General features: G+C 34.7%; 2 protein-coding genes and 1 long non-coding RNA gene across 3 annotated transcripts; 2 read left to right on the top strand and 1 right to left on the bottom strand.

Annotated features, from left to right (window-relative positions):
- Positions 1-12392: 12392 nt before the first annotated feature.
- Positions 12393-15391, bottom strand: LOC103979334 (uncharacterized). The gene is made up of 3 exons (XR_671248.3): positions 15222-15391; positions 13654-13698; positions 12393-12877 (listed from the first exon to the last, which is right to left on the bottom strand). It is a non-coding gene; the product is annotated as an uncharacterized LOC103979334 (long non-coding RNA).
- LOC135637591 (transcription factor ILI5-like) lies at positions 14391-14988 on the top strand. The gene is made up of 2 exons (XM_065150216.1): positions 14391-14622; positions 14714-14988. The coding sequence occupies exons 1-2, from the start codon at positions 14521-14523 to the stop codon at positions 14867-14869; spliced, it is 258 nt and encodes an 85-aa protein (XP_065006288.1). The 5' UTR covers positions 14391-14520; the 3' UTR covers positions 14870-14988.
- Positions 15392-19976: 4585 nt separating the features above from the next.
- LOC103979616 (uncharacterized) lies at positions 19977-23776 on the top strand. The gene is made up of 8 exons (XM_065152105.1): positions 19977-20076; positions 21338-21540; positions 21630-21811; positions 21895-22179; positions 22247-22305; positions 22462-22498; positions 22625-22696; positions 22879-23776. Exons 1-8 carry the CDS (start codon positions 19977-19979, stop codon positions 23576-23578), a joined length of 1638 nt encoding a protein of 545 aa, XP_065008177.1. The 3' UTR covers positions 23579-23776.
- Positions 23777-26023: the final 2247 nt, after the last annotated feature.

Below are 26023 nucleotides of genomic sequence, written 5' to 3'. Positions count from 1 at the left end.
ATTTTATCATTATGAGATAATTATAAATTCTCATTTTATCATTATGAGGTAACTACAAATTCTTCTATTATTATTATAAGGTAACTACAAATTCTTATCATTATCATTATGAGGTAACTATAAATTCTTCTCTTATCGTTACGAGGTAATTACAAATTCTTATCATTATTAGGTAACTATAAATTTTTATCATTATGAGGTAATTACAAATTCTTCTCTTATCATTAGGACTTGAGAGTATCATTATGAGGTAATGATAGTTTCATTATGAGGCAACTATAAACTCTTCTCTTATCATTAGGACTTGAGAGTATCATTATGAGATAATCATTTTGATATTAACACATAATTTCAATGTGTAACTATTCTAATATTAATGCACCACTTCGCGAGTAATGATCATAAAATCTTACTATAAAAGGTGACTCAAGTGTGTTTCCCAACTCTATGTAATACTCTTAACTTATCATTATAATTATAAGATAACTATAATTTTTTCTCATATCATTATGAGGTAACTACAAATTCTTATCATTATCATTATGAAGTAACTACAAATTTTTATCATTATGAGGTAACTACAAATTTTTATCATTATGAGATAACTACAAATTTTTATCATTATGAGATAATTATAAATTTTTATCATTATGAGGTAACTACAAATTCTTCTCTTATCAATATGGGGTAACTACAAATTCTTATCATTATCATTATGAGGTAACTACAAATTTTTATCATTATGAGGTAACTACAAATTCTCATTTTATCTTTCTCTCTCATTTTATCTTTTATTCAAATGATACTTGATTGATTGTTATGAATAAAAATATTTTTTTCTTAACTTCCTAATAACTTTAAACGTTTATCTGAACATTCTTAACATAGTCAAACAAACTATAATAAATATATTAAATACATAAATTCATTTATTTATATTTTTAATGCATGACTAGAATTTGTTTTTCCCAGTACCATCTTTTTGAGATAAATAAATTTCTAGAGCATACTTACCGTTCTGATTCATCGACACTTAGAAGACAAATCAGAGGCCAATTGATGAACAAAAACTCGTGGTATCATGTCATCTGGAAGGAGGTACCTTTTCCAACTATTATGTTTGATAGAATTTGTAAATTTTTAGATTAGTTTGTTTTGTTTTGAAGAGGAAAAGCTACGGGAGTAGAGAGAGCTGTGGACTTTCTTCTTTGTTGGTCATTTCCTTTGAAAACCCTCTCCCTTGCCGTAGAGGTCATCTAATTTTAACAAAAACAACTAGATTTTCAATCAATTAGTCGAAAATAACTTGAAACTATAAATCAAAAGCAACAAGATCCGCAACACATGACACATCACACAAAACAATTAGATCAAGAATCAACTCAATTTATACAAAAAGCCAGATTTACAATCAAATACACAACGATAAATTGAAACTACAAACCAAAAGCAACAAGATCCACAACACAAAAGACATATCACACAAAACGATTAGGTCAGGAATCAACTCAATCTATACAAAAAGAAGGTAAGTTCAGAAACAAAATCAAAAAATAAGAAGAAATTGCAGCTATTTTGGCCCTCAATTAGGCACCGATGTAAGAAAGGAGACACTTTTCCATCGCAAGACACCTCAAAACCCGAAGCTCAAGTGGAAAACGTAATCGAGGGTTGTAATCGATTCGAAAACAAGTGGGAAAGAGAAGCAACCACGAAACACAAAAAGGAGGATGAGGAGGAGGTCGAGGGAGAGGATCGCGAACCACGTTGGAGTGGGTTTCCGCTGCCGCAATGTCGGTCCTCCACCCTCCCAAGGTACACAATGAATCAGACGAAGACAGTCGCAGTATTACGAGACCAGGGAAGTAACCCCCGTCAATAGCGGATCGGATTCTTTTACTAGTATCCGTGTTATCCGATCCGTTTAAGTTAGATCCGCATAAGCTTTGGTACAATATGACACCCATTTAGAATTTGAATCCCATTTGCTTAGTGTGGATTGTCTCCAAACATTTTGGTTTTGCATTCATTATTTTTTTCACTTATATATTCAACTAACTTAAATTAGCTACTATTGATCATGACTGTTCTTTTATATTTTTTAATATTTTTGAAGGGGATATTAATATTCATTTGAGTTGTAACATCATTTGATTGATAGGTGAAGATTAATTCATGGTAATTTATATGCTAAACTTAAATTTAAAGGGATATATATATTAATCAAGTGTTAGCTTTTGTGGATGTTTGTAAATTATATGTAATTATCACATAGAGGTAAAATTATCTAATTTAAATAGTGATTTTAAGGGTTTTTGGCTACATTGGTACAGAGTGTTAATTAACATAAAACCATGTGATATCCATTTGAGTTGTAACATCATTTTATTGATAAGTGAAGATTAATTCATGATAATTTATATGCTAAACTTATATTTAAAGGGATATATATATATATATATATATATATATATATATATATATATATATATATTAATCAAGTGTTGGATGTTTGTAAATTATGTGTAATTATCGCATAGAGCTAAAATTGTCCAATGAGAGATCATTTAAATAGTGATTTTAAGGGTTTTTGGCTTCGTATGAAGTGTCAGTGCATAACACCTTACTATTACTTACGTGGCATATGATTAAATGGGTTTGAGATAATATATAGGGTTGATTTATTATCTTATCATGTAGCACTATCAGACTTTTGACTCCGACGAATTATCTTAGACATTTTATCACATAATCATATATAACTTATGAAATTTATGTTTATAATTTATATTATATATTAAGTGTTTAATAAAATGATTGATTGTCGGATCCAACTTAAACGCTTTCTCGATTTTGTTGACATCTTTTTATGATCTTTCATTCTTTGTATATATGTTCTTTATTTTTTTTTAGTGAGAGATCGACAAAATCATAGAAGTATTCTTCCAAATGACCACATTATCTTATAAGCTGGAAACAAATGACATCTTTGATGATAATAGTTTGTAGATGCATATCAAACATTAGCAAAATAATCATTGATAGTAGAAATTTCATGTCTATTTATCTTAATAAGCATTCCTAAAAATAACTTCTTTAGGAAACCTCAATCATCACACCACAAAAAAAGTGATCAAATGAAAAATCATCACCTATTTAACTCACAAAGAACAATCTTTAATCATATTATATAACAATTCATAATTTATGTTTAATAACGAGAAAGAAGCAACCTGTAATATTCAACTATAATGCTAATAATAAGTAATTTTAGTATTTTATTTACTAAGTCTTACGCATACCAAAGGAGTTAATTATAAATTATCCTTATACTTATAAAAATAAAATATTTAATTTTGTTGTTCCTTACGCCGTCGATTTTATTGATGAAAATATCGTAAAATTTACTATTGAACACATACTGATTTTGTTTTATATCAGTTTATCGTTAATTATATATAATATTTTTATTATCGATGATACGAAAAGAAACGAGATTAAATGTTTCAATTCTCAAAAATCGTAATATAATTCTTAAATATATAAAAATTAAATTATCAAAAATAACTAATTATATAAAATAATATAAAATTAGTCCTACCAAAGACATGACCACGTGTAGTGAGAAGCAACGGGCCATGCAAAGCCACTTCTCCACCAAACCCCACCCCCCCCCCCCCCCCCCCCCAAAAACCCGCCTTTCCCCTTTTCCCCCATGCAATCACGTCCCACTGGTGACCTGCACTTTGCCGTGCACCCTCTCGCCATCCAAGCCACCTGACTTCTCTCCGCCCACCAGTCCACGTATCTTCTCCATCTCTTCTTCCAGCTCACCATCCTTCAACTATTTATTAGATATAAATAGTAAAATATTTACTATTTATATCTCCTATGAATATAAATAAGTATATTTTTATAAAGGGCATGTAAGTGATAAAGGCATATTTTGATTCTTAATCTAATAAAATTTTTCTTAACTACACCATTTAATAACCTTAGATTTATCAAAAAAGGCTTTGAACCATCAAATTATAATAATAATAAAGTCGTAAATTCTAATTATTTTAAGTAACTATATGGATCTTTTATCGAGATAAGTAAAAAATCATATGTTTGATTAGTTTAGAATATTTAAACTTTTATTTATCTATCATTTTAAGTTTATCTCTGTTTCTTCTTTTATCACTAATATTAATCATTTTATCATTATGAGATAATTATAAATTCTCATTTTATCATTATGAGGTAACTACAAATTCTTCTATTATTATTATGAGGTAACTACAAATTCTTATCATTATCATTATGAGGTAACTATAAATTCTTCTCTTATCGTTACGAGTTAACTACAAATTCTTATCATTATTAGGTAACTATAAATTTTTATCATTATGAGGTAACTACAAATTCTTCTCTTATCATTAGGACTTGAGAGTATCATTATGAGGTAATGATAGTTTCATTATGAGGCAACTATAAACTTTTCTCTTATCATTAGGACTTGAGAGTATCATTATGAGGTAATCATTTTGATATTAACACATAATTTCAATGTGTAACTATTCTAATATTAATGCACCACTTCGCGAGTAATGATCATAAAATCTTACTATAAAAGGTGACTCAAGTGTGTTTCCCAACTCTATGTGATACTCTTAACTTATCATTATAATTATGAGATAACTATAATTTTTTCTCATATCATTATGAGGTAACTACAAATTCTTATCATTATCATTATGAGGTAACTACAAATTTTTATCATTATCATTATGAGGTAACTACAAATTTTTATCATTATGAGGTAACTACAAATTTTTATCATTATGAGGTAACTACAAATTTTTATCATTATGAGATAACTATAAATTTTTATCATTACGAGGTAACTACAAATTCTTCTCTTATCAATATGGGGTAACTACAAATTCTTATCATTATCATTATGAGGTAACTACAAATTTTTATCATTATGAGGTAACTACAAATTCTCATTTTATCTTTCTCTCTCATTTTATCTTTTATTCAAATGATACTTGATTGATTGTTATGAATAAAAATATTTTTTTCTTAACTTCCTAGTAACTTTAAACGTTTATCTGAACATTCTTAACGTAGTCAAACAAACTATAATAAATATATTAAATACATAAATTCATTTATTTATATTTTTAATGCATGACTAGAATTTGTTTTTCCCAGTACCATCTTTTTGAGATAAATAAATTTCTAGAGCATACTTACCGTTCTGATTCATTGACACTTAGAAGACAAACCAGAGGCCAATTGATGAACAAAAACTCGTGGTATCATGTCATCTGGAAGGAGGTACCTTTTCCAACTATTATGTTTGATAGAATTTGTAAATTTTTAGATTAGTTTGTTTTGTTTTGAAGAGGAAAAGCTACGGGAGTAGAGAGAGCTGTGGACTTTCTTCTTTGTTGGTCATTTCCTTTGAAAACCCTCTCCCTTGCCGTAGAGGTCATCTAATTTTAACAAAAACAACTAGATTTTCAATCAATTAGTCGAAAATAACTTGAAACTATAAATCAAAAGCAACAAGATCCGCAACACATGACACATCACACAAAACAATTAGATCAAGAATCAACTCAATTTATACAAAAAGCCAGATTTACAATCAAATACACAACGATAAATTGAAACTACAAACCAAAAGCAACAAGATCCACAACACAAAAGACATATCACACAAAACGATTAGGTCAGGAATCAACTCAATCTATACAAAAAGAAGGTAAGTTCAGAAACAAAATCAAAAAATAAGAAGAAATTGCAGCTATTTTGGCCCTCAATTAGGCACCGATGTAAGAAAGGAGACACTTTTCCATCGCAAGACACCTCAAAACCCGAAGCTCAAGTGGAAAACGTAATCGAGGGTTGTAATCGATTCGAAAACAAGTGGGAAAGAGAAGCAACCACGAAACACAAAAAGGAGGATGAGGAGGAGGTCGAGGGAGAGGATCGCGAACCACGTTGGAGTGGGTTTCCGCTGCCGCAATGTCGGTCCTCCACCCTCCCAAGGTACACAATGAATCAGACGAAGACAGTCGCAGTATTACGAGACCAGGGAAGTAACCCCCGTCAATAGCGGATCGGATTCTTTTACTAGTATCCGTGTTATCCGATCCGTTTAAGTTAGATCCGCATAAGCTTTGGTACAATATGACACCCATTTAGAATTTGAATCCCATTTGCTTAGTGTGGATTGTCTCCAAACATTTTGGTTTTGCATTCATTATTTTTTTCACTTATATATTCAACTAACTTAAATTAGCTACTATTGATCATGACTGTTCTTTTATATTTTTTAATATTTTTGAAGGGGATATTAATATTCATTTGAGTTGTAACATCATTTGATTGATAGGTGAAGATTAATTCATGGTAATTTATATGCTAAACTTAAATTTAAAGGGATATATATATTAATCAAGTGTTAGCTTTTGTGGATGTTTGTAAATTATATGTAATTATCACATAGAGGTAAAATTATCTAATTTAAATAGTGATTTTAAGGGTTTTTGGCTACATTGGTACAGAGTGTCAGTTAACGTAAAACTATGTGATATCCATTTGAGTTGTAAGATCATTTTATTGATAGGTGAAGATTAATTCATGATAATTTATATGCTAAACTTATATTTAAAGGGATATATATATATATATTAATCAAGTATTGGACGTTGGTAAATTATGTGTAATTATCCCATATGAGTTAAAATTGTCCAATGAGAGATCATTTAAATAGTGATTTTAACGGTTTTTAGCTACATATAGTGGTATGAAGTATCAGTGCATAATACCTTAGTATTACTTAGGTGACACATGATTAAATGGACTTTTGAGATAGTATATAGGGTTGATTTATTATCTTATCGTAGCATTATCACATGGACAATCATGGAAACTTTTGACCACGACGAATTATCTTAGACTTTTATCACGTAATCATATATAACTTATGAAATTTATAATTTATATTATATATTAAATATTTAAATAAAATGATTGATTATCGGATCAAACTTAAACGCTTTCTCGATTTTGTTGACGTCTTTTTATGATCTTACATTCTTTTTATATATGTTCTCTATTTTCTTTTAACGAGAGATCGAGGAAACCATAGAAATGTTCTTTTCCAAATGACTACGTTATCTTATACACGCAAAATAATCATTGATACTCTACAAGAAATTTCATCCCTTGTACAAAGGCCACCTGGTACAGAGGCGGCGGCAAAGGTGGCGGCGACGGCGTCTCGTCCCGGCTGACCATGGAATCTGCAGCATCTACGTCCATCAGATCTGTGGATAACTCCATGCGACCAAGAGGAGACGAAAGTTGGCGGAGATGTCTCGAGCAGTATATACTCTGAGAGTTTGGAGTCAGTAATGGAAACTTCAGGCAAGGCGCAGTAAACCATTCCTACGTTGTGATTGGACAGACAGAGGGTCCCACCATACACGTGGACGAGTACCCCATTCTAAACTGGTTTTCCTTATCGAAGCTTCGCAGGACGTCATACTCTAACTGGTGACACGTCATAGGAGATGACACGGGGAAGTAGCAGCACAGACCTTACCCGCTCGAACAACCGCAAGAATTCTCTTGCGGGCCTCCTTGCTTCTCCAATTGAAAAGCAGGTAGACAATGTGAGCAGCATGCGCCGACGTTTCAATGAAGAAGTACGACCGAGCGCATGCCCAACAGCGGTCCGGTGGTCAGTCCAGCGTTCGAATTCGAATCATGATTGGAATCCACCGTAATTAAAAAGATAACCCCAAATATTGTGGCAGGTTTCGAGTATTTGGGTAATTCACCGAAGTCAATTAAGGGTTTATTTATTCATTTATAAAAAATATATTCCATATAAAAACGATTATGTGCGACACCGATAAAAAAAACGATTGTGATGGGCTTTTCTCCTTAAATTACCTAAATTATTTTGGATGCTTCATTCATTAACTTGGAACACGAACCAAGATTAAGGTCGACCACTATAAATTACTTCTTTTATTTATCCACAAGAGAATCTTTTATTTTTATGACTATAGGTTTTAAGTGTTATATTATATCTCGTTTACTCTTTTTTTTTTTTTTGGTCAGTAGTCTTATATTAGCCCTTAGTGAGTAGTCTTTATGAAAGTAGATAACGATAGCGACAGATTAGTGTTTGTATGTACTCACATCAATTATATTTCTTTAAGCTCAATTAAAATATTTATTATTTATATCTCCTATGAATATAAATAAGTATATTTTTATAAAGGGCATGTAAGTGATAAAGGCATATTTTGATTCTTAATCTAATAAAATTTTTCTTAACGACAACATTTAATAACCTTAGATTTATCAAAAAAGGCTTTGAACCATCAACCTTAACAAGTGAGTTTGATACATTCACAATCAAATTATAATAATAATAAAGTCGTAAGTTCTAACTATTTTAAGTAACTATATGGATCTTTTATCGAGATAAGTAAAAAGTCATATGTTTGATTAGTTTAGAATATTTAAACTTTTATTTATCTATCATTTTAAGTTTATCTCTGTTTCTTCTTTTATCACTAATATTAATCATTTTATCATTATGAGATAATTATAAATTCTCATTTTATTATTATGAGGTAACTACAAATTCTTCTATTATTATTATAAGGTAACTACAAATTCTTATCATTATCATTATGAGGTAACTATAAATTCTTCTCTTATCATTATGAGGTGACTACAAATTCTTATCATTATCATTATTAGGTAACTATAAATTTTTATCATTATGAGGTAACTACAAATTCTTCTCTTATCATTAGGACCTAGAGAGTATCATTATGAGGTAATGATAGTTTCATTATGAGGCAACTATAAACTCTTCTCTTATCATTAAGACTTGAGAGTATCATTATGAGGTAACCATTTTGATATTAATACATAATTTCAATGTGTAACTATTCTAATATTAATGCACCACTTCGCGAGTAATAATCCTAAAATCTTACTGTAAAAGGTGACTCAAGTGTGTTTCCCAACTCTATGTGATACTCTTAACTTATCATTATAATTATGTGGTAACTACAATTTTTTCTCATATCATTATAAGGTAACTACAAATTCTTATCATTATCATTATGAGGTAACTATAAATTTTTATCATTATGAGGTAACTACAAATTTTTATCATTATGAGATAACTACAAATTTTTATCATTATGAGGTAACTACAAATTTTTATCATTATAAGATAACTATAAATTTTTATCATTATGAGGTAACTATAAATTCTTCTCTTATCAATATGGGGTAACTACAAATTCTTATCATTATCATTATGAGGTAACTACAAATTTTTATCATTACGAGGTAACTATAAATTCTCATTTTATCTTTCTCTCTCATTTTATCTTTTATTCAAATGATACTTGATTGATTGTTATGAATAAAAATATTTTTTTCTTAACTTCCTAGTAACTTTAAACGTTTATCTGAACATTCTTAACGTAGTCAAACAAACTATAATAAATATATTAAATACATAAATTCATTTATTTATATTTTTAATGCATGACTGGCATTTGTTTTTTCCAATGTCATCTTTTTGAGATAAATGAATTTCTAGAGCATACTTACCATTCTGATTCATCGACACGACAAACCAGAGGCCAATTTGTAACATCCCTGATTAGTCTCATATCGAAAGTGGGCAAGATTAAGTTTGTAGTAACAAACCTGGCTCTGATACCAAATATAATGACCCGAGCCTGATGGGCTAACTGGCCTATCAATTTTGTTTGGTCTAAACCATTGACCAAAATACTTATAGAAAGATATACCTTTTTCAACTATTAAGTGTTTATAATTTATGAAATTTATAATTAATTTATATTATATATTAAGTGTTTAATAAAATGATTAATTGTCGAATCCAACTTAAACGCTTTCTCGATTTTGTTGACATCTTTTTATGATCTTTATTTTCTTTTAGTGAGAGATCGACAAAATCATAGAAGTATTCTTCCAAATGACCACATTATCTTATACGCGGAAACAAATGACATCTTTGATGACCATATCAAACATTAGCAAAATAATCATTGATACTAGAAATTTCATGTCTATTTATCTTAATAAGTATTCTTAAAAATAACTTCTTTAGGAAACCTCAATCACACCACAAAAAAAGTGATCAAATGAAAAATCATCACCTATTTAACTCACAAAGAACAGTCTTTAATCATATTGTATAACAATTCATAATTCATGTTTAATAATGAGAAAGAAACAACCTGTAATATTCAACTATAATGCTAATAATAAGTAATTTTAGTATTTTATTTACTAAGTCTTACGCATACCAAAGGAATTAATTATAAATATCTTTATACTTATAAAAATAAAATATTTAATTTTATTGTTCCTCATGTCATCGATTTACTATTGAACACATACTAATTTTATCTAATATCAGTTTATCGTTAATTACATATAATATTTTTATTATCGATGATATGAGAAGAAACGAGATTAAACGTTTCAGTTTCAGAAATCATAATATAATTCTTAAACATATAAAAATTAAATTATCAAAAAATATCTAATTATATAAAATAATATAAAATTAGTCCTACCAAAGACATGACCATGTGTAGTGAGAAGCAACGTGCCGGGAGAAGGGCCATGCAAAGCCTGCACGCGATCCCGCCACTTCTCCACCAAAACCCTTTCCCCTTTCCCCTTTCCCCTTTCCCCCTTCCCCCATGCAATCACGTCCCACAGGTGACCTGCACTTGCCGTGCACCCTCTCGCCATCCAAAGCCACCTGACTTCTCTCCGCCCACCAGTCCATGTATCTTCTCCATCTCTTCTTCCAGCTCACCATCCTCCGAGTCTGCAGCATCCACATGCCTGCCTCACGCATCATACCCACATGCATGCCCACTGCATGACAAGATCCCAACATGGAGCATGGCGGACACGCTGCGCCAACCCCCATCATATGACATGCACGTATGGTGATGCTATCGCGAGGTTGGACACAAAGCATTAACATGTTGGATGAAGTAAGTCATATGACGACGAACGGAGAGTCAAGGGGCATGTTGGAGATGTTGGGTTGGGAGAAGAGGCTGCTCCTGCCTTCCATCTCCATGCATGGCTCAGTGTCTTGTCTCTCTCGGTCACACAAAGGCAACATCGCCTGCCTTCCTGCCTCGGATTGGGTCTCTTTCCTATTGCTATGGAACAAGGATTAGGTGCCATCTCGTGGGTGCCACCATGTGGGATTCATCACGTCTTGTTCACCCAATTGCCATCGTACCCTAACATGTCCAATTTGCCTTAATCGGATTACTAAGTCAGTGGTTAAACCGATCGAATCTTAGGTTTGATATTTTTAGAATATAAATTATATAATATAATATGATAGGTCAAGGAGATAAACGAGAAATACAGATAATAATTATTTTTCTTTGATAAATAGAGAGATGCATTTATTAAACGTGGAAAAAATTTCATATCCAAAGTTCACGTTTGATGCAAACTAAAAGATATTTATGAATATTAATATCTTGTTGTCGACATTGTATCATTATAATAATGTAGGATGAAAGTCCTCGATGACCTTTCAATCTTATCGACGTCTTTGTCGATGCCTTCTTACACCATACAATCTGATTTTTCTAATACGGGTTCGTAACTTAATTTCAATTTAGTTAGTCGACAAAGACCTTAATTATTCATAGCAAAATCATATTATCGAATTCAAAGCATATGAAAATTTGATAGTTCATTGTAGCGTTGTCATTTAGAGTCATTATCATGGATCTCTTTGCGACTCTTCTCTAGCTTTTAAGTTAATAGTAGGGGTCTTGACATGTGGACAACTCGATGCCACATCACATCCTATCACATATTGCATCGACCTGACATATCGATCGAACGTCGAGGCCACATCAATCCCATGTTGGATGTTCACTCATCTCGACATGTTAGTCAAAGTGTCGTTTGTCTCGTTATCAAAAGCATACATACAGTAATAGCCAATAATTCCGCATAGCTATCTCATAGATTAATTCTTCACTTAATTTCAATAATCACCCAAGCTTCTATAAAAAGGCTTTAGTTGACATATTAGTGTTTGCATGATCGGCTACTGAACCGTCTCAAGTCTTGACATCAAACTTATGATGAGCTCAAACATACACAAGTGAAGATTTGCTTTTAATTTTTTAAGCAATAATCAAGTCAAACATTGTAACACTTTTATCACCCAATCATCATACATTTTAGGTCTTCAAAAATCACTTACACTTCTCTAACCATTTCTATGGTGGAATGATATGGTTTTGGTAAGCACTTTACAACACCAATGATAGTTGATAACCTAAGAAGGATCATAATTCTATCAACTTTGTTGGGGTTTACAATACATAAGATATAGAATTTCTCAAGGGTAAAGTTCATCACATAAAGTGATTGTGAATGCTGGATGTGCTCTTCTAAATTGTCAACATAAACTACCATATATTCATGCTACTACTTTTAGTATTTGCCAATACAATAGATGCATTTACCTATTGATATATGGTCTGTCTCCACATTCACAATGTGTTCATTGTAGATTTAGAACTCCAATATCTTCTCCTTGACCATTACCAATCAGATATGGAGTTCCATCATCTTCTCTTTGTGATTCCGATGTCTTCTGGTTATGACCATAATTGTAGTTGTGCCTCCTCTTATGCAAACAACCCATATTTTCTCCATGTGGTACCATCGATATCTTCATGTTGCTTCAGCATCCGTCTCACCTATCTGCTCTCCTATGAGTTAAGCCATGTGACATTCCTTCACTAACCTGCATAAATGCAAAGATCAATCAATAAATCTCTCAGTGGTATGATTTTTTTTGTGTATACTTTGTAATGAAACACCGATAATAGTCGACGACCCTAAGAGTTATAATTATATCAGTTTTAGTGTTTTTGGTTAAAATTGAATAATCATTAACAATACCTCAAGAATTAAATATTCCCGTGAGTAAAATAATTCTTGTCTTTAGCACATAAAGTGGATTTTTTTTAGAATTTGAAAGATAGATCATGAATGTTGGATCTGCTCAGCATAAACTATCACAAATTTGTATAATTACTCTAAAAAAGTTTAGCATGTGTCAATCCCATATATTTAACCAAAATTTTCAAAAACTCATAGCCAGTGACATGTGAGTATTCTCAAAAAAATTTAGTGTGAATTGCTTCATGGGTATGTCAACTCTCTTTGAGATGTTAGATGACTTTTTTTTGCACTATCATTGAACAGTTCATCTATTTATGGATGTTTCTCTTTGTGACTCCAATGTCTTTTTGTTTATATCAATCATTCCAGTTGTCTATTCTCTCATAAAAAAGCAATTTGTATCTTCATGTTGCTTCGACATCCTTCTCACTTATCAACTCTGACACTAGTTGTCACAATTTTATAGGTTGAGCCATGTGGCATTCCTTCACTAACCTAACTAAAAACCAAACATAAGTGCCTTAGTCATACACAAGTTTGTAGATAGAAAGGTTCATGAAGTCACACCCAAATGGGTACTTGAGGTCAATGAATCATTAATAGAGAAAATCTTACCACCAATAAGGAAAAAGCTGCATATGGTATTGAAGGATTCCTCACCTATAGCCAAGAAAATAAAGTTAACAAGGGTTTCAATAGTAGATAAGGCAAAAAAATAAAAATCATAACCAAGTATTCCCTACATCAAGTGACCCACTTAAATGTTTCTATTAGACAAGGAATCATACTTGATGTTTATTTCTAAAGGGACTTCCATTTCACTAAAACATAGTAATATCACCATCTCCAATGGCCTCAAAAATGCTACAAGATATCACAGAAGTCCTTAATGACACAAAGCCAATACCAACCATGTCGGCTATCCCATCAGCCTCCTGTTGACACTGTGCATGCAAGCACGAAATTTAGCGTGATTTATGCATTTGATAAATGCTGCCAAATCTCGAGCTTGTTATTCTAATGATGTGCCATAATCTCCAAGGACTCGCCTAATTATATGGTTAGATGCAGGTTCTGTTACTTGGCAGACACAGAATAGTATGCCTAAGTTCCTCAATCTCAGACAAGGGGGACAGCGTCACAAGCATCACAGGAGGAGAAGAGAGTTCGATGCCATGATGGGCACAGAGAGAGAGAGAGAGAGAGAGAGCGGCATGTCCTAATGCCATGTCGTTGACTCGTGGCGACTTGGGAACACACAGAGCCCATTGGCCGAAGTGTACAGGAGGCCGGTGGGACCCCGGCAAGAGAGCAGGGGAACATGTGGGCCTCCTGTGAACTTCCTACTCCCATGTCCACCTTCTTCTTCCTCCCTTGCCTTCTCGCCCCTCCTATAAAGTCCTTCCTCCCTCGTCGTCTCTCTCACGCCAGTTTCCCTTCTTCCTCATTCCCTAAATCGCTTCTACATCGGCCTACGACAAGATGTCGAACAGGAGGTCCCGAGTCTCGGAGGAAGAGATCAACAGGCTCGTTTCCAAGCTCCAGTCTCTCCTGCCGGAGACCCGCCAACGAGGCGCCGGCAGGGTAAGCAAGCACGCGCTCTCAGGCTGCTACTCAGCAATGGAAACTCTATGCCCGTTGATCTAATCGCTGTGTCCCTGTTCCTGTTGTGCAGGCTTCAGCTGCGAAGCTGCTGAAGGAGACGTGCAACTACATCAGGAGCCTCAACCGGGACGTGGACGACCTGAGCGACCGGCTCTCGGCCATCATGGCGACGATGGACAGCAGCAGCGCCGAGGCCGAGATGGTCCGGAGCCTCCTCCGGTCCTGAGCCGGCTCAGCCTCAACTGCCTTCCTTTGTTCTACGTCTACAAATCTACATAGATATGAACACAATGTAACTTGTTATGAGCTTAGAAATCAGATCCAGCATCAGTAGTTTTCCCTTCATTTTGTCAAGCACTTGGGTGACGCTACCTCAAGGCCAGAGCGAAGGTCAATCTTGGCAATTTGGGGAATGGCATGGTGAGGTTGAGCTACGTGCGTGAATGTGTGCTTGTACGCACATCGATGAAGGATAAGGCATTTAAGCGAACACCTCGACGACAGGGAGAATACACCGAACTGCGTCTCCTCAAAAAAGAGGGAGCGAGAGAGAGAGAGAGACCATGAAGAGAACGAACCTAATTCGATCCTATTGGGGCCACGTCGTTGTGGGTCGGGGAAGACGGCAGCGCCGGCTTCGTGGGTCGCCGATCAGGGCATATTTGCCTTCGCCGCCTCATGCGGTCGCTTCTATTGGGGTTTTTGGTTCGGCGAGGGGAAACGGGAATTCGTGGGCGGTCATAGGGAGGGCGGGAATTGCCGTTACGTTGACGGCACGCGACCTTCGCAGTGGTAGTAGAAAGACACGTGGATAACATCGGTGAGTTACATACTGCTTCCGATTGAAAATCTACGGTCCTGATTTGCTGAGTCGTGATGAAGCGCCGAGATGATCATAAAATCATACCACCCACCAATTGTATTAATATGATTAAATAGGTTAATTTAAGGGCATATTTTTTTTGTAAAAATAGTGCATCCAATATTCATATTTTTCAATAATATTTATCTAAAAATAATTCTTCATCGTATGAAATCAATAAAAGTATAAGTAACAAAAACATTTTTTTTCGAGCTAATTCAAATCTAAGTTTAGAATTCTTCGTATGTCGAGAATTTTCTAAGTGATCTCTCTAAGTTTACTAGAGAAAAAAAATAGTATGAAATACATGAGATATTATTAAAAAAAAACTTTTAATTTTAAGATTTTTTTCAAGCAGAATCCTTTTTAAAATAAAAATTACTTGTTGACCAAATAAAAATTTCCTCCATATTTTCCTAATATAATTATATTATTAATTAATATTTTTTTAAAAAAATATTCAGTCCAAATAATGATTTCATTCCCACAACAATACAAAGAATCAAAGGACATGACAGCATTTAGGGGGAGAGGATGTTCTTACATCATTCTAAACAACATTAACTTGTGTCTGAGACATAGAATGCATAGTCCATTTATGTTGTGTAGCATAACACTTTAAACCAATATTCACAAAATATAGGAATTTGATAATTAATTTATTTCTTAGAATATAATTATCTTTCTAAGAGAATAATGAATCTACATCATGTCGATCTTGTAAAATTAAATTAAATTATCAGAATGAGAAATTATTCACTTCAAATAAATAATTTTGTATGAATTCCAAAAAAAATACTTTTGAGGGTAGTAGTGATTCTAATACTTATGATTGGTCTACTCCTCTATTAATATGAGATTAAATATATTTATCAATTCCAAATGATGAATTGAGGTCAAATTCATAAAATAATATAATCTATGGATATCACTACTATAGTAAATAATTATGATTACAGATTTTTCAAACACAATGAGGATCCAAATTCACATGTTTTGCATCAAGTTCTACAAAGTGTATGTAGTAATGACAAAACACAGGTAATGACTTCTATATGTCCAACACCATGACATAAACATACCTCCTCATGAGTCATGACAAACATAATATATTCCTTATTCATAAGTAAATAGATATTGATATTACTCAGTTTCTTATATAAGGTAAGAAGTATTGTGGATTTCTGAAAAGAAAGCACACAAGTAAACAGTGTCATGCCCATCATGGATGAGATATACAAACATGATGGGATGCCCTGGATGTTACATGTTAGCATGACCATGGCACATAAACATGACATGTTCCTATGTGAAAATCCCACCATGTCCATTGAACATAAAAGTGAGAGAATGATTGAAAGAAAAAGATCAGTTTTAATCAGTCTTGCATAGGAATAAGTTGAAGAATAAACAGGCACTTTTCAGATAGGTGTCTTCTTGCATTATTACTATGTATCTCAGATGATCATCTTTAGATACAAAACCCCATTCACATCATATGCCACACCATACAAAGAGAAAACAGTGGAGGTCATAATATATAGAAACCCATAGAACAACAATGAGGATACCAAATTGTGTGCCATGATGATTTGGAAAGCCAAAATGGATAACTGTTGACAATAAATTTTTCATTTGAAATAAGCTATGTGGTACATTTGTCTTTTAGAATGAAGAATTAATGCATATGTTACAAATTTAAGAGAGAAAACTATATATATATATATATATATATATATATATATATATATATATATATATATATGAGTTATTGTTGTTATTATGTGGACATCATTGTAAGAGTTTAAGACATCACATTAATCCTGCATAGAGAAAGAGAAAACCAAGTATAGCAATGTAAGCTCAAGCATCTTCTAAGTTTTGTAGCTGTCTTATTGCTTGATTGTTTGTGTTTCTGCCTTCATGTGGCTAATCCTTTAGTGTTTTATATAGATTGTATAGATGATGTTTTGCCCAACACCACTCCTCTTTTGTTAGTCTCTTAGATATTTGAAATTTAAGTATACACATATGTAAAAATCTTGACTTTGTCATATAGGGTTTATGACAAGTTAACATATAATAATGCTAATAATAATAACATAAACAATCTTATCTATATAAGAAGTATTATTATTTTAATTTAATTTTCAAAATTGGTATATTCAATTTTGTATATCGTATTTTTTTTTTGAAATTAATATCGATCGACATATATCAATCAAATAAATATTTGGTATCATTCGGAACAATTGAGGTGTTACTTTTAGAAAAGCATGGAAAACTCGTAATAAAAAAGATAGAATTAAGAAGAAAGAAGAAGAAAAAGATATGTATGAGAAATTTGGATTGGGTAAGCTCTAAGAATCAGTGGAGATCCTTATTATTTGGATTAATGAGAACTATTTGGATTGTGTCACCTCTAAGAGCCATCATGGGTAATGATTTTCGATATAATCGCATGATATACGAGAGATGATGGTATTATTAAGAAAAAGATAATCAGTTAAATAGTATGTTCTAATATTAAAATAATCATGTAACGAACTTGATGCATTGTTACACAATATATATGGGTTAGTGTAATGAAAATTAACTTTTTCTAATCTAATTTTGGAAATCAGTATATTTGTAATTTTTTATTGTTTATTTTAATTTTTTTTCCCAATTTGAAGAGATGGTTGTGAGTTCATATTTGTTCATATATAAAATTTACGATAAATACTCCTAAATATCAAAACAAGAAGTTATGCGACATTAAAAATGATAATAATCAAAATGAAGACATTAATTCTTAACCTTATTTGGAGCTTGATTTATTCCTTTGACAAATTCAAATATTTTTCTTTCATCCTTTGTCTTTTTTTTCTTCCATCCAACTCATCGATGCATACACTCATTGAATGAGATGCTATGCGAAATCAATTTTGTACTCTTTGATATTTCAACATATGGCAAGAAGATTATGATTGCTAGACCAACATAAGAGATAACCTTTAATTTGTATTAGCAACATCGTGGAAAGAGCTCCGACTTGGAATTGATTGTTCCAATCATTGTAACATATATAGATCTACTTGGTATCATTTTCACCCTCTTTGGGTTACCATAGATATTTTGTTGAAAATTTTCTCCAAATGTGGTTGAATCCCATCTTCATTTATTATTTTTGAGGAAAAAAAAGTATTTGAGGTCAAAAATATCACACTTTATAGTTCTTCTCTATGATTTATTGATGTCCACTTACTAATTTTTTTTCTTAAAATATGATCTTCTTATTTTAATCTTCTTTTACTTTTGAGTTTCTCTATTCTTCTTTATTGTTTTCGCTATCGAAGTCCATTAAATTTTTTTAAAAAAAAATCAATAATTAGGAACGACAAAAACGAGGTTTCGATCTTTCCTTTCCTTTGGATCATTCTATCCTTCTAATAGAGAAAAAGAGTTACGAGTAGTGTTAATTTTTCAAGTATACATAATCTTACACTAAGAATTATGAAAATAATATAATTAAATATTTTAAATTAATGATTTAGACTCGATGAAATTACAAGATCAATTACCTATCGGATCAATCATGCTAAACAATTTCAAGATCAATTAAATTCTTCATTATATACAAATAATAACATATAGAAAATCATTTCAAAAGATTTTTTTCATGCTTCACCTAAAAAAGTTAATATAAAATATATATGGTTTAACGATTCATCTCTAAATCAATAAAAATAAATAAATAATTTTTTACTATATAAAAAAAATCAAATAAAATATATTATACTAAACTCTGTTTTAAAACTTGTTAAACAAATTGTAACTTATTATAAAAGGATCATTTTTTTATCAAAATGATGAAAAAATATATCATAACTAAAAACTCAATAATAAAATTATTTTAAAGATAAATCTATGATCCTAAATAATTAAAATTATCATACTCACTATCTAGTCAAGTCATTTTTAATAAATAAAATTTTTAGAATAAATGAAATATTTAGAGAGAATTCTAATCATAAACTCTCATCACATCAACTACAAATATTACATAACGTAAATAAAATAAAAAAAGAATAGTAGTATGATCGAGATCTTAAACCTTAATTTAAATTAACAAACAAACCTATTTATGAAAACAAAAGGTTAAAAAAAAAAAAGAAAATCTAAAATAAACGTCGCTCTGTTTTGCCTTCCCATTTAGACACTCCCTAAAAGAAGGAAACAAAAGCAGAGCAACAATCAAAGGAGCAGTACGACACATTAATTATAGGATGCACGCATATTAAAGCTGGTTTCCACCTCTGATCTCTAGATTTCGACGCGCAGAAAGTGACGGAGCGAGAGGGAGTATATATAGGAGGAAGGAAACAGAGGGTCTCCCTCCCCTGAGGCCTCTCCCGTTCACCAATTCCTGGCTTTGTTCTTGGTATCCCCAAGGCCTCTCTGGGGGCAGCGCAACCGAGCTCGAATAGGCATGGAGATTTCCGGATTACCATGCTGCGTCCTGTCTTTCACGCTTCTCTTCCTTCCCTTATCCATCGCCTCGGTAGAGCTCCAGAAGGCGCCCGTTTCAGGTTCTTCCGCCTTTCTTGCGCTCGACAAAAGATTGATGCGGAAAAAAAGATCGTCTCTTTACATTTATAGGGCGGTGTTTTTTGGGCAGAACCTCTGTTTTTTTCTGTTGCGTGGAAAAGATACGACTTTTTACGTGTTTATGAGTCGATTTGGGGCACATTTATGGTTTCTTGGTCGCTTTTTCTTCGTCGTTTCTTGAACTATTGAGGTTTAATTTGTGGGAAGAGGGCTTGAAGGTGGCTTGGGTCCTCGGAAAGGAGAGGAGTTTTTAGCAGAACTTCTGTTTTCTGCGGCAAAGAGACGTTTTTGATGTGTTTTTGGGCAGATTTTGTGCATATTTGAGATTTCCTGGTCTCATTTTCGTCATCGTTTCTTGAGGTTAAATTTACACGTAGAGGGCTTGAAGATGGCTTGGGTCCATGGATAAGAGACGAATTCTGATCAGAACATCCGTTTTTGGTGTAAAAGAGACGATCTTTATTGATTAGATTTTCCGCACATTTCTGATTTCTTGGTCTCTTTATCTTCTGTTTTTGGTGGAAATGAAACGATTTTTATGAGTTCTTGAGCAGACTTTCCGTACATTTATGATTTCTTGGTCTCTTTATCTTCACCTTTTCTTGAACCATTGAGGCTTAATATGTTGGTAGACAGCTTGAATATGACTTGGGTCCTTAAAGAAGAGACGATCTCTGACCACAACTTCTGAATTTGGTAGCAAAGAGACGATCTTTCTGTGCTTCCGAGTAGATTTTGCGCACATTTATGATATCTTTATGGTTTCTTTCTCTTTGTTGTCTCTTGAACTACGAAGAGATGATTTTTGATGTGTTATGAGCAGATTTTGTGCAAAATTATGATTTTTTGGTCTCTTCTTCTTCATCGTTTCTTGAACTATCGAGGTTTAGTGATAGGTAGAGGGCTCGAAGATGACTTGGATCCTTGGAAAAAGAGACGATATTTTAGCACGGCTTCTGCTTTCGGTGGAAAAGATACGATTTTTATGAGTTCTTGAGCAGATTATGTGCTCATTTTCGATTTCTTGGTCTCTTTCTCTTCTTCGTTTCTTGAACTATAGAGGCTTAATTGAGGACGACGGCTTGGGTCCTCGGAAAAGCGACGATTTCATAGCACAGCTTCTGTTTCGATGAAAAAGACACGATTTTGATGTGATTTTAAGCAGATTCTGAGCGCATTTATGCTTTCTTGGTCTCTTCTTCTTCTTCTTCGTCTTCATCCTTTCTTGAACTGCTGGAGCTTAATTTATAGGTAGAAAACAGCTTGAAGAAGACGGCTTTGGCGCATGGAGGAGGTTCGTCGCCGAGGTGCCGTCCGCCGGCGACGCCACGGTGCACAACAGCACCTTCGTGCTGGCGGCGGAGAGGACGTATAGGCAAGACCCCATGAACGGATACCAACGCTACACCGGCGGCTGGAACATCAGGAACCAACACTACTGGGCTGTGAGCTCCTCTCATCCTCTCCTCCTCCGCCGTCTCTTCTTCTTCTTCCCCCCCGCAACCCTTCACCGTCTCCTCGCATCTCCCCGCAGTCCGTTTCTTTCACCGCCATGCCACTCTTCGCCATTGCCGTAGCTTGGTTCCTGGGATTCGGCATCGTCCTCCTTCTCATCTGCTGCTGCTACTGCTGTTGCCGACGGCGGAAGCACTCCTACTCGCGAGCCGCCGATGTCATCTCTCTCATTCTCCTCGTACTACTAACCTGCGCTGCAATGTACCAAACAACCTCTCTCCTCCGCTCCTCTTCCATCTCGATCTACTTCGTTCCATGAATCCATAGCTTCTCTGGTGCTGCAGCGCTGGATCTGTCATCCTGTACGACGGACAGGGGAGGTTTCACAAGAGCACATCGGCAACACTGGATTACGTTGTGGGACAAGCAAATCTGACAGTGGACAATCTGCAGAAGTTCTCCAGCAGTTTGGCTGATGCTCGGAACATCGGAGTGGATCAGATCTTTCTTCCTACCGATATGCAGAGCAAAATCGATGTGCTTCACACAAAGATCAACACCTCGGCCACTGCTCTCTCTACTCAGACATCAAAGAACTCCAAGAGTATCCATGGCGTGTTAGATGCAGTGTGAGTGTCCCATCCATCCATCCATCCATCCATCCATACTCACAATAATAATATGATCTGCCTGCAGGGGTTGGAATCTGATCATCGTGTCTGCAGTGATGCTGCTTTTGGCATTCCTCGGATTCGGTGAGCACCAAACGCATCACTTACGTGCTTTCAAATAGGATTACAATGTTTTTGATACTTGAAGTAAATTTTGTGATAGATACTGACTCAACTTTGTTCCTAAGTCAATTTCTTCTTATATCACTGAGTTGCTGATTTCCTATGTTTATTATGCAGTATTCTCTATATTTGGACTGCAATTCCTTGTCTCTATGTATGTAAGATGATCTTTTCACCATTGTTATCTTTTTCTGTGCATCACTTTATTTTATTGGGTATGTATACATATATCATATTCCATGGGAATTTGACCCTTAGTTCTCTTGCTAACATAATGCAGCTTAGTGGTTGTTGCGTGGATTTTAGTAGCAGGCACATTTATCTTATGTGGCATTTTTCTTCTTATCCACAAGTAAGTCGAAATTTCTACTTCTGCGGCTGACTAAATGTTTGACATTTAGATGTAATATTAGGAGTGAGTCAAACTTGATGAGATTATTCTTAATGCTTTCGTCTATCTTTCCTCGTCTTACTTGTTATCGAGAATCAAATCTACTGATGATCATGCACAACACGAACTATTTGATGCACCAGTGTGGTCGGGGACGCCTGCGTCGCCATGGACGAGTGGGTGGATCATCCGCACGCGCACACAGCTCTGGATGACATCCTTCCCTGCGTCGATGTCGCCACTGCCGATGAATCCATGCAACGAAGCAAGCAAGTCACGTTCCAGCTGGTCAACCTGGTCAACCAGGTCATCGTCAACATCTCCAACGCCGACTTTCCCCCTGGTATGGCGCCTCTCTACTACAACCAGTCCGGCCCGCCGGCGCCGCCTCTCTGCAACCCCTACTTGCCCGACATGTCCAACCGCACCTGTCTCCCCGGGGAGGTCGACTTCAACAGCGCATCAAAGGTATGGAAAGGCCACGTCTGCCAAACTGCTCGCGTCGGCGGGAGCGACGTGTGCACCACCGTGGGTCGGATCACTCCCAGCATCTACTACCAGATGACGGCGGCGACCAACGTGAGCCACGGACTGTACTACTACGGACCCTTCCTGGCGCAGCTGGCCGACTGCACCTTCGTCCGCGAAACCTTCGCGGACCTGGCCAGCAACAACTGCCCCGGCCTGGACCTCTACAGCAAATGGATCTTCGTGGGTCTCGTCATATTGTCGGCCGCCGTCATGTTCTCCTCCACATTTTGGATGGTCTACGCCAGGGAGCGGCGGCACCGCAAGTACAACAAGCAGCTCAGTGGTCGAGAGAGGGTGCCTTTGGATTTCTGAGACCCTCGAGTTCTTGGGTAGCTGTTGGGCGGTGCCTTCTTCATGAAGCGATCATCTGCATGGTTGATGGTGCCTACGTACATGATGATGATGATGTAACATGAAACAAGCGCTTTGTGTGTTCTTTGTTTGCTCTAGGTTTTGGATGATACCAGTAAAGTTGCGTTGCCACGAAAGAAGAAAGCCATATTTGAAGTGCTGCAAGAATGTGTTATATTATGAGATTTTACTAATCTATTATATATTAATAAAAATATAAAATTAATTAGTCATCTTTCATCATGTCAAGCAATATAAGATCAACATTCTCCTATCCATTAAGGCAGAAACTCAAAAGACATTTCGGGTTAATTATCGAATTACTTTCAATGCAGAATATTCACAGGAATAATCTCATCAAAATATTCATATGAATATTTTTAGAAGATCAAAAAATAATTTGAGTCGATTATAAATCGGCTTCCCTATAGTGTAGCAACCTACGCAAGAAAAATATCTTTTCTGACATAGGAGTAATAAGAAAAAAAGGTCAAGCGAACTTTAATCAAATATCTAAGAAGATGGCGGCCATCTTAGGTTTTGATAAAGACGATCATTTATTTTGTTGAAAGAAATTATTGCCTGTTATTTATCAAGGCTCTTCCACAGAGGTCTACTTCAGTAGAACCACTAGAGAGGACATGAATGAGGTCAAGAAAAACTGCTTTTGATGTCACTCTTATGTCAACCTCAGGTAGAATAGCTGGGAATTCCCTCTGTTGTGGGGGAGATACAGATAGGAGACTTTTTGAAGCTTCAAAAGCTTCGAATTAAAGACTAGGGTCGGAGAGGAAAGAAAAGCACCTGTTGAGGTGATGATTCAAGGTGCTGGTGAACAAATATATCATCGCTGATGAGTTAGCATGACTTGGTCCATGGGTCAATATCGGGAGTCTTTTATTGATTGAGATGGATGCCGAGGTCATCCGGACCCTCGCGACGGGGTGTTGATCAGCATTCCTTGGTGTGTCGATCTGGGCACCGTATATGCCAAGCTGAGTCTCTCCGTCTCTGGGGTGGTTGGCGGCTCATCTTCTTGAGGTGGTCGCGCCCTCGGGAAGGTGTGCTGGTTGACATTGGTCGGGATCTAGGTCGATTGACTGCTCTCCTTCATACATTAGATGACGATTTCAGGGTTGAGACGCTTGCAGGTCGTGGGTGACAGCTTTCTTGAAAAATGACCCTCGTTGGGTGATTCCCGATGAGGCCCCTCCGACGAGCAAGTTAGTAGAGTGTTCAATTGATTTTTCCTTTCTTTTTTCGGGTCAGATGCCGACCATAGGTCTTTATATTACTGTATATGGGTTGGTCATATGCGGATTGGTGTGATAGACGTGCCAAACAGTATCTTGGTACGGATTCTATCTTGACGTGTCTTGAGGGTGGTGTCATCTCGAGATTCCTGAGACGTGACGTGCCAAGCAACACCTTAGTACGGATTCTGACCTGACGTGTCTTGGGGCCAAAATATACCTTATTACAAGGTATAACATATTATTGTTGAAACAAAAAGCAAATGGATAAACTAAGACGAGAATTCTATGAAATGGATATATGATTTCTTTCTCAAGTCAAAGAGGGAAAATGGTGACATTAATTATGCACCATGTTGGTTTAGGGTGTAAGTTGATGGAGTAGGGTTTGTGGTTTGAGAACGCAGTGGAGAGTCGATAGGTGTTGATGCTGAGGCAGTAGCATATATAAAGCTAGTGATGAAGAAGTCATTTGCATGTTTGCTCTGGGTCTTCGGCTATGAATGAATCCCTGTAGTGTCAAACATACGTTTAGGTGATTCATTTTAAGCATCGTGAGATTTGTTTTTTCCTTTTCTAGCATGTTTTGTTTAGTGAGTGCTAATAGAAATATCCGTAAATAGTAATATGCATGGGTTGGCATGCTAACGTCCATGCCAGCATCCATGTAAACATCCAAATCGTTCGTGTTAATAATACCTCGTTGTTTATATCGATGATCTCATCATTGACACACAATATTACGATGGAGATTTATGAGCCGCTCGATCAACCATTCAATGATTAAACTATTTTCTAGTACTTAATAACGTCTAAAATATAAAATTAATTTTAATAAATAATAATTATGGATAAAAATAATAAATACTTTAAATGGTTGTTTGGACATCAATCTATAAAGTAATTACTTGTAATTGCAACTAATATAAAGTATACAGAAAAGAGGGGCAACTTAGGAGGTGCAAAGGGCATAAAAGATGAAAGCAAAATATTTAAAATCAATTTTGAGTAGCAATCGAACATATAAGTCTACCAAAAATATATAGGAATTTAATGGAAGGTGTACTTGCTACAAGCTATAAACAATTTAATTTTTTGCCATAATCAAATCTATTTAAACACCTAAAACATTGGTCTTCTTTATTAGATATTG

Source organism: Musa acuminata, chromosome BXJ1-3 (assembly GCF_036884655.1).
Source record: "Musa acuminata AAA Group cultivar baxijiao chromosome BXJ1-3, Cavendish_Baxijiao_AAA, whole genome shotgun sequence".
Taxonomy (NCBI): domain Eukaryota; kingdom Viridiplantae; phylum Streptophyta; class Magnoliopsida; order Zingiberales; family Musaceae; genus Musa; species Musa acuminata.
This window is presented reverse-complemented; position numbering and strand designations above follow the sequence as displayed.

Excerpts from the sequence above, each read along its gene's own strand:
- LOC135637591 (XM_065150216.1), top strand. The coding sequence starts at position 14,521 with ATGTCGAACAGGAGGTCCCGAGTCTCGGAGGAAGAGATCAACAGGCTC. Across the intron at positions 14,623-14,713 it reads GCCAACGAGGCGCCGGCAGG|GCTTCAGCTGCGAAGCTGCT; the intron begins GTAAGCAAGCAC and ends CCTGTTGTGCAG.
- LOC103979616 (XM_065152105.1), top strand. The coding sequence starts at position 19,977 with ATGGAGATTTCCGGATTACCATGCTGCGTCCTGTCTTTCACGCTTCTC. Across the intron at positions 21,812-21,894 it reads CTACTAACCTGCGCTGCAAT|CGCTGGATCTGTCATCCTGT; the intron begins GTACCAAACAAC and ends CTGGTGCTGCAG. Across the intron at positions 22,306-22,461 it reads TTTGGCATTCCTCGGATTCG|TATTCTCTATATTTGGACTG; the intron begins GTGAGCACCAAA and ends TTTATTATGCAG.